A 13,792-nucleotide genomic window follows, 5' to 3' on the forward strand; every position below is an offset into this window, starting at 1 on the left:
AAGATAACAAGAAGCAACTCCAGAACTCACCCTACTAAATATATTCCAGGCCACAGCGGCGTAGCGTGGGTTATCAGCACCCGGGGCAAGGCAAGTAATTTGCGCCCCCTAACCCGGGGCAAGGCAAATAATTTGCGCCCCCTAACCCGGGGCAAGGCAAGTACAGTAATTTACTCTCCCAAGCAGCAGCAGCAGCGAGGCTTCTCTTTCCCCCGCGCTCTCCTGGAGCTGCCTCTTTTCTTTCCTTTTTTCCCTTTCTCCAAGGCTTTTCGCTTTCTCTCCTTAATTGATTCCTCCTCCACACCGCAGCGTTTCCTAGCTGCTTCCCCCCCCCTTCCCCTCTCTCTCCTCCTCGCTCTGCTTGCCTTGCCCTGCACCGGCAGCAGCAGGCGCAGCCAGACCCCCGCCAGCCCGCCCGCCCGCCCACCCGGCTTCCTCTCCTTTTTTTGCCCGCGGCAGAAGGCTTCGCTCTCCCCCTTCCGCGACCTCCTCGCCAAGCCGAGCGAGCGCGGGCTCCCTAACCCGTGGATTTTAGTAGGGGCAGAGAGCTGCTAGTGCGAGCGCGCCCCCCGCCCATGTTGCGCCCGGTGCGGCCGGCCCCCCTGGCACCCCCCACGCTACGCCACTGCCAGGCCAACAACGTACCTGAGTGCATAAGTCGCTCTCAACTGCTAGAAGTATCACAACTAGACACTGGAAGGACCTATCATGAGCATACATAGACCACTGGTACGTATGGGAAACCACCCTACTAGAAAAGTTAATCAACAAACTCAAAGCAGAACAGGGACAAGCTATGGAGGATGCCTTCACCCTAGTGTGGTTCCCCTGTATTACATCCGCAGCACAACAGGACAATGGCCTGTCCCCTCTAACAGCATACGAATCAATATGGCCCACCTGACCCAACAACCTAGCCCGCCTCCCTCACACAAATAAGCCACAACACAATCAACTAAACACAACCAACCAAGCCCGGGAACCCCTAACCTCATCAGTGAAAATAAATACACAAAGGACCTAACCCATGTGACTATGACTAGCCAGTAGATCAATATCCTCTCACCAACTGCAAGATGTCTATGAAAAAAATGTCTCTCACCAAACTGTTAAAAATAGACTACAAACTGAAAGCGGAGACAATAGACATACCGTTCCTCATTTATCTGTTTGCTATGTAACACCAAAAAAATTCCAATTTAAACAATATTTTTTTAATTAAAAAAACACAACAAATTTTGAAAGGTTGCCTAGCCACCAACTGCAAAAGAAAAGAAGCGAAGCAAAAACAGACCAGTAGTGTATTTTCTGAACATTGTGTGGATACATCTGTATAACTAGAGAGAGATGTGCCGCCGTTAGATCAGCACATGTGATCAGAAACAGGAGAGGAAGACTAGATCTTCCCATGTATGCTCTTTTCCTAAATGGCACACTATCTACTGCTCAGATTGCTTGCTAAACGGATGTCATACACTGACAGCTATAGCTATAGCAGTTCCAGTCACCTTTCAGGAGGTACAGTAAAACAACAGGGGTTGAACCCGCAAAAAAGGCAACCAGTGCTGTCGCTGTTTATTGTTACAAAGTACCTGCTTGCTGCTACCTCAGGGATCACTCCAGTCCAGGGGTCAGCAACCTTTTTCAGGCATGGGCCGGTCCACCGTCCCTCAGACCATGTGGTGGGCCAGATTATATTTTGGGGGGGAAATATGAACAAATTCCTATGCCCCACAAATGACCCAGAGATGCATTTTAAATAAAAGCACACATTCTACTCATGTAAAAACATGCTGATTCCTGGACCATCCATGGGCCAGATTGAGAAGGCGATTGGGCCGCATCCTGCCCATGGGCTTTAGGTTGCCTACCCCTGCTCTAGTCTGAGCAGCTACCGTACAAGACACTGAGCTGCCTTCAAAAAGAAAGTAAATCCAAATTTGCATTTAAAGTACATACCAGAGGGGAGGGAGGCTTTTATGTTCCAGATGCACGGCCTAAAAAAGGCAAAACAATTTTCACTGGGACAGTTCATCCTGCCCCCTTATTTGTTCCAAAACAAGCACTGAGCGTAAGCAGCCCCAATAATTCTTCTTCATAATATCCCTGGGGATGTAAGTGCCACAGGGTTAATTTTGATCTTATGGCTGCTTCTATAACCCCATTTCCTAATCCTCTTTCCTTCTATTTTCTCTCCCACCCCATAATCCTAGGGCACAGAGCATTTCAGATAATCAATGAGGATATAATGATCTTGTCCACCACTTATTTGACCCAGGAAAATCAACCTGGTTGTGAACTAAAGTTGCAATCCTAAAATCACTTACTATGGTGCAAATGCTCCCCGTTAGACTGTTACACTAAGATAGCCACCTTTATGCAAAACTTTGTCGAAGGGGTGTTATTTTAAGTAAGTAAATAAATAAAACAAATCAAGGAATTGTCTGCTGCTTGCAAGGTCTCCTTCCATCAACATCTGTAATCACATTCATCATTTTAGCATGCTGACTAGTTATTTAAACATAAGTCCTTGGAATAATCTCTTTAGCAACACATTGGGTTTTGATCTGGGGCAAAAAGGAATAAGAAATCTTTCATAATCTTCAACTTGTCCTGGATTATTCATTTTAATAAATGTGCATCGGTTCCTAAATTGAGCTAGCAAACAGTCTCAGACAAAAATGACATATTCTAATTAATTTTTATTGTAATCCATGCTGCAGACTCAAAAGATACAGAGCCTACTTCGGCAAACTGGGTCAAGTGTAGAAAAGATGCTGTTTCACTTATCACAAGTCTCCCAATACATCTTTAACTAGCAATGCCTATTTAACTTTTGTTTGCCTTTCTCAGACTACAAAAAATGCAAACTTGATAGCTACCTAGTTAGTATGAACACAGGTCAGGACAGCATCAAAGTAACAACAACAAAAATGGAAAACCAGGAAGTGAACTTGTTACGGGTGCCAGGAAAAGATTTATCCAGGTTGCAATCCCACACTTATTTGGGAGTAAACTCTGCAGAACTTAGTGGTACTCGCTTCTAAGTAAACCTGCATGGGATCGTATTTGCCTAACACATTTCAAAAGCACAGTCATCTAGGAAAATCAACATGAGGTCACTACCAACATTTTGTAATGATGCCACTTTTAACTTCGATGAGTGTTTGTTTTGAAATTGTCGCCATTTAACCATTTGACAAAATGTCTGTTTTCTTACACTGATTCTTGTTTTGCACTACAGCTCGTCACCCGACAGGCATCCTGGGCTAAGCTACAGAACTGCAAATAAAACATTTTACATGTGTTGTAAAGTGCAATAAACAAATGTGACACTAGATGGCGAGACTGAGCTATGGAAAATTCAACATATTTTTCAAAATGTTTTTTAAAAAAGCATTTTCACAGTGTTTTTGATATGTGTGTCGATTCCACCCCATCAAAATGTGATGGGCAACTTAATAGGTGCTTTTCTTGGCACAGGTTTGAGGTAAAGAATATAAGAAGAATCTGGCCAGATCCACCTAAATCTGCTTCCCACAAGGTCAGCCAAATGTCTCCAGATAACCTACACACCATCAGTATTCACGGCTATGATTCCTGGAGGTTACATAGCACCTTGACTACTAGCAGAATAACAAATCTAGCCATTGAAAGGAGACTCAAATTTTCACACACAAACATGTGCTTTTCTACAGTAAAACAACCTTCACCCCTAAACTACATTTTCACACACATGCTAAACAAATTTCATTTACCCAAGCAGCTTAAAAAAAAAACTCCCAGAAAGATATTCCACTACCTCACTAACCTTAACATTCACTGCTCAAAACAATCAGCAAACGTAAAACTGACAAGATTCACACACCAACCGCATGTAAGGCTGGGGTTACCAACCCATGGCACCCACAAAGGCTTACTGGAGCCCTGGGCAGGTGCCAAAGATTTTGAGCTTTCATTTCTTTAAAATAGTAAGTCTCTAGCCCAGGGGTCAGCAAACTTTTTCAGCAGGGGGCCAGTCCACTGTCCCTCAGACCATGTGGTGGGCCGGACTATATTTTGGGAAAAAATATGAACGAATTCCTATGCCCCACAAATAACCCAGAGATGCATTTTAAATAAAAGCACACATTCTACTCATGTAAAAACACACTGATTTCCAGACCGTCCGCAGGCCGGATTGAGAAGGCGATTGGGCTGCATCTGGCCCCCGGGCCTTAGGTTGCCTACCCCTGCTCTAGCCCTTCTAGAAAGCTATGGTGCAACTTTCGAAGAGATTTCTGTGAAATGAGTTTGGTGTTACCACCTCGTAAACATTTCTTGGTCCCGAGAAGCACTCTGATAGACAGCAGCAACGTCAGTGTGAGTGAAATTAATGTTGTGTGATCGCCACAATCGGAAGAGCAGAACTTGGCTAACTTCCCATGATAAACAGATTGTCAGGGGTGACTAACTTTGTATTATGCCACCACCACCCGCTATAGCATCTATTTTGTGACGGGGGCCCTGGTACTCTCTCAGAATTTGAAATGTTTGCATTTCAAAAAATGTTCCTGGCCCCTGTGAAACTTCTAGAAGGTCCTGCAGCTGCCTTACACATTTGTTGTTGTTGTTGTTAAGTCGTTTAGTCGTGTCTGACTCTTCGTGACCCCATGGACCAGAGCATGCCAGGCACTCCTGTCTTCCACTGCCTCCCGCAGTTTGGTCAGACTCATGCTGGTAGCTTCGAGAACACTGTCCAACCATCTCATCCTCTGTCGTCCCCTTCTTACACAAACAGAACTGCAAAGGGGCCCTGAAGATGAAACGTATCTTACACTCACACAGCTTTGATCCACTTGAAAGGAGGCAAGTATAAATGAAAGTCAAAAGTTTTTAATGGAGAATGGCATCGCAGAAGCAGCATGGGATTTACCCAAACCCAAAACAGCACATAATAATACACTTTGCCCTTGGTAAGAAAAGGATCCCAAAAAGTATACTGAAAAGAAATGCACATACAGACTTTTTCCGTGACCCGGGCTCTAAGTGATGCGATTTCACTTGTCCCTTTCCAGACCTGCAAACTTAAAGTATTAAGTCATATAAAAGGAGAGCTTCCATGAAAAGAAACTTCTTGCCTGGGGGAGCTGGACGAGCAGTGGGAAGAGGACATGCATTGGGTTTTTAATTCTAAAATAAAAGTTATAAACAGCCTATTAGAACTGAAAAGCTGCCCAATTACTTAAAAAACCCAAAAAAACCCAGAAGGGATGCTTCCATGCCAAAGGAGAGGGGTGGCTTTTTGTGCCCTACATTGAGGGAGAAAGTGAGAGCCCCAAAGGTAGTAAACCTGACTATGGTAAGAAGACTGAAAAGGACATCCAGCCTGCAGGGGGTTTGTGTGTTCAGGGTTGGCACTGGAAATGTGGTATTTCACAGAGCAAACTGGAAAGAAGCCATCTTCCCCTTAGTCAACCCTCAAGCTATTTAAGAGGGCTGAATCCAGCCAGCAGCCGAACTGGTCTGGTATACAAACTCCACCACAGCAGTCGGGCTGAGTGAGCTCTAAAACCCGTTGAACTTATTTCTTCCTCACGTTTCTTGCAGCACATTCCTGTACGCAGACACATTCTGTAAGAACACAGGCAAGATGACTTAAGTTAATACCTTCTTGATTGCTCTCGAACAGACCTTTCTTTACTGTAAGGAAGTTAGAGGATTGTGAGGCAGAGCTTGCCCTTCATTCAAACATGTGGCAAGAGGTTTCTAGGCTGGCAGCCCCCTGATTCGAACACAGAACATGTATAAGTCAGAATTGAAATGAAACAGTTTCATTGTTCTCCTAGTAAATCATTTTCACTCTTAACACTTTCCTACGGCTTCTTCTCCGTGACAACTACATGTTTTCGACAACGGTTATTTCAGTTTATAGTTCATTTCCTCAGTTCATTTTGTCCAAAAGAAACAGGAGTTTTATAACAAAACTAGAGCTCCATCTACATTTTCAACTCCTTACTAAAGAGATCATGCCAGAGGTGACAATTATTTTTTGACAATTCACCCTCAAGAGAGATGTCTGACAAATCCAGAGTACCGGAGGCAAACAGAAGGAAAATCTTTTTAGCAAGTTAATTTCAACTTGAAAATGAAAAAATGGCATGGTTCACATGCAATAGTGAACTGCAATAATGAAGGCAAGCCGTAAGGAGTCTTGGGCTCCCATGCTCCCCCAACCTACACTTTAGTTTTTACATCTGAACCCTGAACTGTGTTTTATCTTAATCACAGTTGGTGAAAATAAGGCCACTTCAAGAACTATAGCTTGACTAAGCATGGTTCAGACTAAGAGGTTAATCTAGGTCTGGGCAACATGGAAAGCTGCAGATATAGTCTAAGTCTGCATCAGAAATGAAAGTTTCCAAACTCTCCTTCAGGACTGCATTGCAGGAAGAGAATGGAGCATTAAAACCCAAGACTCGCTGTGGCTCATGTGCTAACCCATAACCCATACGTATAGCATTACATGCAAAAGACAACCACTGAGTTTCAGAAGCCAAATTCCATATGATAACCAGTTCATGTGATGCATTCCATGTGTCCCTGGTGCTTTCAATGAAAACATACCAAAGCAGTTGGGCTCTCTCTGACCTTATTTTTTCCAGGAAGAAAATGACCTTTTATTCATTTATTGAGGCAAAGACATTGGATGCCTGACTGTATCCAGAATGTCTTCATTTAAAACTACCAGATATGAGTGATTATAAGGCAGAGAAATGGTCATAGTTAACAAGCCCAGTATGCTGAAATGTCCTATTATTGTTTTGGGTGACATTGATTTGAAAGGCAACTGCAGAACAAGAACACAGGTGTTTCTCTCAAAAGGACAGTGCACACAGTACAAAAACTGCATCTAAAATATTGCTGTTCCTCACAAGCATAAAGCAAACAAAGATGTTAGAGGCACAACGTAATAGTTTCACAGAATATATAGTAGAGAAACTAAAAGCCTGTAGCAAGCATACAAGCTGCAATGCACTGTCTTTCCATATCTTAGGTCCATTTTGGATATTAACCAGGAGATTGAAGCATGGTTTCAAACAATACAAAATTTGGCACATGTGAAACTATGTTTGACGTAGGGTACAGAGAATGCTATTTTCCAAGCTCTCACATCAAATATGTTACTAAAGTGATTTAAACAATGATGTTTTTCCCAAATAAATACATACATACATACCGTTGATGTGATTTTCTAAGCACTATAGTGCAAATTAAAATGAGTTTCCACTTTTGATTATGATATAAGCCTCCTTCAGGTATCATGATCAGGTTAAAATAAACGCCTAGGTGGGGAGAATGAAGACTAATATACTAGCTCCACTATCACGGTTGTTATACTTGTCACCTTCCAGTTTGTGGAAGGTGATGGTCTGAAGCAAATTTGTGAAGGTGCCTCAAATTTTAGTACCCGGCAAAGTTAGGAGGCCGCAGAAGTTATTCTCCTCCTGCCCCCCACATTTACTTTAACCTAACTGGAACACCTGATGAGGACGAGAGAGAGAGAGAGAGAGAGAGAGAGAGAGAGCGCACAACTCCCATGGCTATGTCTGCCATGAAAGGATTTTCAGACCATTGGTCTACGTGACCCTTTATCTTCTGCCTGGAAAAAGGTCTTCAGTCCTAGGCATAGGCCTTTCTTGTTCTTTCTGCCAAAGATCCTTTTATGAGGAGATGCCAGGGCTGAGCTATGGCCTCTGCAAACCTCATGATGGGATCCATGTAGGGTACAGATGCATGCGGTTCCAACACACATCTGGCTCCATGGCCATTAAGGAAGTAGGAACTCTTGAGGTGCGTATTTGTGGGAGGGCTGCCCCATATACATTCTGAGAAGGCCAAGGACACAATAAAATGACTGCTATTTTGTGGAAAACAACACCTCCTGGACTTTAAACAGAAGCTCTTCATAGTATATGCCTTAGGCATATGATGACTAGAATGGGGAAAGCAACAAATATTACAATTTTCTTCTTGTCACATATTCGGGGTCAATGTTCCATTTAAAAATGAAGTCTTGAACTCACTACATTCAGCAATGTTGAAGCATTTAGGACATGAGTAAAACATTTTGGCATCGTTTGAAGAGTCCTGCGCTCCTCTGCTATGACTGAACACCTGTTCTCCACCTGAAAGCTTTACAAATCACCCTTGCAGGGCAACCTACTCAGAAGTAAGCCAAACTGAATTACATGGGATTTGTTTCCAGGTCAAGAGTGGGTTGAATCAGAGTCTGTAAAAAAAGGCATACAGCACAACTCACCCAGAATTTCTCTTGTTGAACTTTCACTAAAGCAGACTGGCACTGCACACAAGAGAACAGTTCTGCTGTTGTGTAGCTGCTATTCATTTCAATGGGCTCTGGACAGGGAAGACTTTCAGGGGAATAGTGCCTACGGACAACTATTTTTAGGCTTCAAAATGTGCGTGCAAAACTACGGGCTGGAAAAAAGGAGGGTAGAAAATATGTCTCCTTTATTGTTTGATAACGCTCTGGGTACTGTAGGTAATTCCTTCAGCTCGAACCCGTTCGAGTATTGGTCCATAAATATTCTTGGTTAATGGGATGACCATGCCTTTGGTGTCAATTTCTCCTGGAACATAAAGAGAAAAATGTCACTGTTATCATTAATTAAATTTGTATACCACCCCGTCATCTGAAGATCACAGGGCGATTCGCAACCTAAAACTTCAAAATACATAATGAAACAAAAGCAGAAGCAAAACAAACCAATAACCTCCTTCCACAGATACATTTAAAAGGCCAGGGTATGTTAATCAGCCGTACGCTTGGTTGAAGAGAAACATTTTCACCTGGCGCTTAAAAGCTATGTAATGAAGGCGCCCAGCAAGCCTCTTTGAGGAGAGCATTCCACAAATGGGGGAGCCAACCCAAAAAAGGCCATTCCTGTGTTGCCACCCTCCAGACCTCTTGTATTTGATTAACTCTTCTTTAAAGGGGAGATATAGAGAAAAAAGCAACCTGTACGGCAATTATTTTAAAACATTACAGTGCAATCCTCACCATGTTTTCTTAGAAGTATGTCCTATTTAATTCAATTTAAGTGGGGTGACAAGGATTGAAGCCTCACTAAAACAAAGTCCTGGCGCTCTGCTCACAGTGGAACAGCGAAATTACGTGCGCTTATAGCAGGCTTCCCCAACGTGGGGTGCTTCAAAAGTTGTTGGACTCCAACTCATATCAGCCCCAGTCAGCATGTCCAAGAGACAGAAGAAGAAGAAGAAGAAGAAGAAGAAGAAGAAGAAGAAGAAGAAGAAGAAGAAGAAGAGTAGTAGTAGTAGTAGTAGTAGTAGTTTGGATTTGATATCCCACTTTATCACTACCCGAAGGAGTCTCAAAGCGGCTAACATTCTCCTTTCCCTTCCTCCCCCACAACAAACATTCTGTGAGGTGAGTGGGGCTGAGAGACTTCAGAGAAGTGTGACTGGCCCAAGGTCACCCAGCAGCTGCATGTGGAGGAGAGGAGACGCGAACCCGGTTCACCAGATTACGAGACTACCGCTCTTAACCACTACACCACAGTGACAGGGATAATTGGAGATGAAGTCCAACAGCATCTGAAATGGTTCAGTTGGGAGAAACTGGGCATGTGAGATCTACCAATTCTTAAAACAAACCAGTTCCTCTTACACTTACAGTTTACAGCTGCCGGCCGATGGGACCCTGCGCAAACTCTTGCGAGGTCCCTCCTCTTTGGCAGGCAGCAATACTCTGAGCAAAGCTACAAGGACTTCCAGATGGCAGAGTCTACCTGCACTTTATATTATTAATTATTGTAATTAACCTCTTTCCTCATATAAATGGCCCCAAACACCTTACAAAAACAGTATGAACACTAAAATCAGTTATAACAAACACAAACACACTTCTCTACAGAGTGCCAAGAGGTCTGGGGGTCCAGGACGCATAACAACATTGGGTCCTGCTGGGTGCTGGAACCCTGAAATTGCCCCACGTATGTGACATGATGGCTCACATGGGTGATAAGGATCTTAGCACACAAAACTGTGGTGAATGTGAGGACAACAATGAACTGCATTACCACAGAATCACTGTGATGAACTTAAGATTTATAATTCACACTTATAAATGAGGAGTGGGGTGTTTTCTTTGGTGGGGGGATAAAAAAGTGCTGGAAGTCTTATTTACTTCAATTTTGCTAGCACAAAATGGCTGCCATGGGGAGCAAAAACACAGAGGTGCCAGTACTCCATACTGGTGAGTGTTGTCATGTACAACCACACACACAAAAAAGCCCCACAAGTGTTTGTTAATAGGGATATTAATAATAACGATGCAGCCTTTTAAGAATTATTTCAGTACCCATTGGCTAAAACAATACTTGCACATTTGAAGACTACTTAAAAGAACCTTCCACACACACCAGGTGCACCACACAACTTACAAAGACCCGTACGTACCATCGAGAACCATCTTTGCTGCGATAGCAGTCGGGTACCCTACAGTTTTAGCCATTGCAGAATATCCTTTATCATCTCCATACACCACAAGATTGACATATTTGTCTTCCAAATGACCGGACGGATGTTTGATTCCTATTTCATTCCTCATGACTATCATATCGCGCTCTCCGGGACCTAAGGGAAAGACAGAAATATGTTGCTTTTTCTGTTGTCAGAAAAGATGAACAAGCTATAGCTTTAACAGTGAACTGCACAAAACCCAAGAAAAACTCAGTGTGTGAAAGATACCACCCCTGTTCTCCTTAGCTCTGCTTTGGATTGCGAAGCAAATTCATCTTTCCGCCTCCCAAATGTAGAATGTTGCAGAATGTAACATAACTGATGTAGACATCTCCACCGATATCTGATTGTGGCCAACCAGAAATAAAATATAAAAATAAATGGGATGGGGTTGGGGAGCTAAACAGTCTTGACTGAAGGAACAAAATGAAGTTGCTTGTTTTAGTATTCTGGCCTAGACATGCTAAAATGGAGAGATCAATTATTTATTAGATTTGTATACCTGTAGATCTCAGGGGAATTCACATAAAATTGCAATATAAGCAACACAAAAAACAGAATAAAAACATGAATAGAAACAAACTCAACAACCCTTCCCCTTCCACAAGCGCTTTTAAAAGGGCATCGGATGTCAATCAACCAAAGACTCGGTTAAAAAAGGTATATAATGAAGGCACCAGGCGAACTTCCCCAGGGAGAGTATTCCACAGACGGGTAGCTACTACAGAAAAAGCTTGTTCTCATATTGCCACCCTCTGGACCTCTCAAGGAGGAGGCACATGCAGAAGGGCCTCAGAAAGGGATCTCAGGGTTTGGGTAAGTTCCTATGGAGAGATGCAGTCCTCGGAGTATTGCAGTCCTGAGCGATAGGTCAAAGCCAGCACGAGCAGAGAGTGTTTCACATACCATAGGACAACTTGGCCTCCATGTGTTTCGCTAGTGCGCCGACTATTGTTTCTGCTATTGGAACGGGCTCATCTCCAAGTAACCCCAGCCTGAAAGAGCAAGGACAAGGCACCATTTGTCAGAAAAAGCCCAGGACCTTCTCCCAAAAAACTGAGAGCCGCAGCTCGAGCCCATGGTCGCAAAGCGAGAAGAATGGGATGCCACCACATCGCAATTTGGGTCAGGCAACTGGTGTGTCAGGAGAAAGCAAAGCAGATGCAATGATCCTCCTCACATCTTAATTGGCATCTTTATTACAGTGCCGTGCCCTGGGGCTACACCTCCAGTGTTGCCATGCATAACCTAACTTTTGCAATCAGCTTGCATTTTCCTTTTCAGTTTTTACTTACGTTCTATCAAGATATATGCAGAGAAAAGAGAAGGTTAAGTACACCCAATTACGTCACCGTAATTATTTTGATTGCTGATACTGCTTTATTGGATTCGCTTGCTTTATAATCTTATTCTATCGTTATTGTTAAGTTGTGGGTGAACATATCAAACGACACAGCGATTATTCAAACGGCTCTTGTTTATTCACAGGCCAGAACAGAACTGAACTGAAGGGTTCAGCCAGCCTGCTTATATAGAGCTCCACTAGAACACAACTGTAACAATTTTCTAGAACTATCCAATCACTGAACATCACTTTCGATCCCTTATTTGCATAACTATCTACAGTATCCCCCTGCTGGCCCAGGGTGAGAACTTCAGTACATAACAGCTATGCATTTGCGGCCTTACAGCCAAAATGAAGCATGCAAATGAAGAACAGTATTACGTAACAACATCATCAAGCCAGTGGCCTGCATGCAAATTGAGCTGCTGAACATTGAAGTTTCACACCAAATGTTTCACTTTGAAACATGCTTTTAAGAAATGGGAAGAAGAAGAAGAAGAGTTTGGATTTGATATCCCGCTTTATCACTACCCGAAGGAGTCTCAAAGCGGCTAACATTCTCCTTTCCCTTCCTCCCCCACAACAAACACTCTGTGAGGTGAGTGGGGCTGAGAGACTTCAAAGAAGTGTGACTAGCCCAAGGTCACCCAGCAGCTGCATGTGGAGGAGTGGAGACACGAACCCGGTTCACCAGATTACGAGTCTACTGCTCTTAACCACTACACCACACTGGCTCTCTGGGAATTGGCAGGCTACTCTTAGCCATTTTAACTAGTCTCTTATGCCTGGATGATAGAGAACAGGTCTGGCCCAAGTCATTTGGGCACCTGAGGCCAACCACAAAATGGCGCTCACCTCCCTGCCAGGGAAGGAGGAGGTTAGTACAGTGGTACCTCACAAGACGAATGCCTCGCAAGACAAAAAACTTGCTAGACGAAAGGGTTTTTGGTTTTTTGAGCTGCTTTGCAAGACGATTTTCCCTATGGGCTTGGTTCGCAAGACGGAAGTGTCTTGCAAGTTTGTTTCCTTTTTCTTAACACCGTTAATACAGTTGCGACTTGACTTTGAGGAGCAACTCATAGCACGCGGTGTGGTAGCCTTTTTTGAGGTTTTTAAAGACTTTGGTGATTTTTGAAGCTTTTCCAAAACTTTCCCGACACCGTGCTTCGCAAGACGAAAAAGATCGCAAGACGACAAAACTCGTGGAACGAATTAATTTCGTCTTGCGAGGCACCACTGTAAAGATCTACATCAGAAACAAGCGGGAAAATGAAGATCTACATTGGGATCTGCTACCCCTGTGGATCTATGCTGCCTCACCTTATCTCATGAGTGGGCTGGCCTTGCTAGAGAGGCACTTTAAAGGGGGGGAAATGTGGGGAAAGGTCAATCCCGAAATCTCCTACCATTCGACCGCATCCAGCTGCCTTGCATCCTCGTTCAGTTTATTGTAGACGGCATTTCGAAGATCATCATATGTGGCAGACTGCTTAAGTCCAAGTAGCCTGCACATAAGTTCTTTCTGGGTAAATATATATATAAATAATAATAACAGATCACCATCCAATAGTCAGAACGTTGAAAGTACAAACATTTGCACCTTAAGAAAACTGCAGGTGACGAACACCAGCTTTTTTGTGCAATAGTAGAAACGGTCCACATTCAAAGTAGAAATGTGAAAAGGGGTGGGCTATGAGAAGGGCGGGCGCGAGTGGCGCTGTGGGTTAAACCACAGAGCCTAGGACTTGCCGATCAGAAGGTCAGCGGTTCGAATCCCCACGACAGGGTGAGCTCCGGTTGCTCGGTCCCTGCTCCTGCCAACCTAGCAGTTCGAAAGCACATCAAAGTGCAAGTAGATAAATAGGTACTGCTCCGGCGGGAAGGTAAATGGCATTTCCTTGC

At 43.6% G+C, this 13,792-nt stretch overlaps 1 protein-coding gene across 2 annotated transcripts in view; it reads right to left on the reverse strand.

The window, feature by feature from the left end:
* Positions 1-4,859: 4,859 nt before the first annotated feature.
* AASS (aminoadipate-semialdehyde synthase) overlaps positions 4,860-13,792 on the reverse strand; it is a 41,081-nt gene continuing 32,148 nt past the window's right edge. For both annotated transcript variants that reach the window (XM_081023529.1, XM_081023528.1), the window contains 4 exons: positions 13,297-13,412; positions 11,452-11,540; positions 10,483-10,659; positions 4,860-8,633 (listed from right to left, as the gene is read on the reverse strand). In XM_081023529.1, coding sequence (XP_080879655.1) covers positions 8,515-8,633; positions 10,483-10,659; positions 11,452-11,540; positions 13,297-13,412 — 501 coding nt within the window. In that variant the 3' untranslated portion in view covers positions 4,860-8,514. The remainder of the gene's footprint in view (positions 8,634-10,482; positions 10,660-11,451; positions 11,541-13,296; positions 13,413-13,792) is intronic.

Source organism: Podarcis pityusensis (genome assembly GCF_964106645.2).
Source record: "Podarcis pityusensis genome assembly, chromosome: 10".
NCBI lineage: Eukaryota > Metazoa > Chordata > Lepidosauria > Squamata > Lacertidae > Podarcis > Podarcis pityusensis.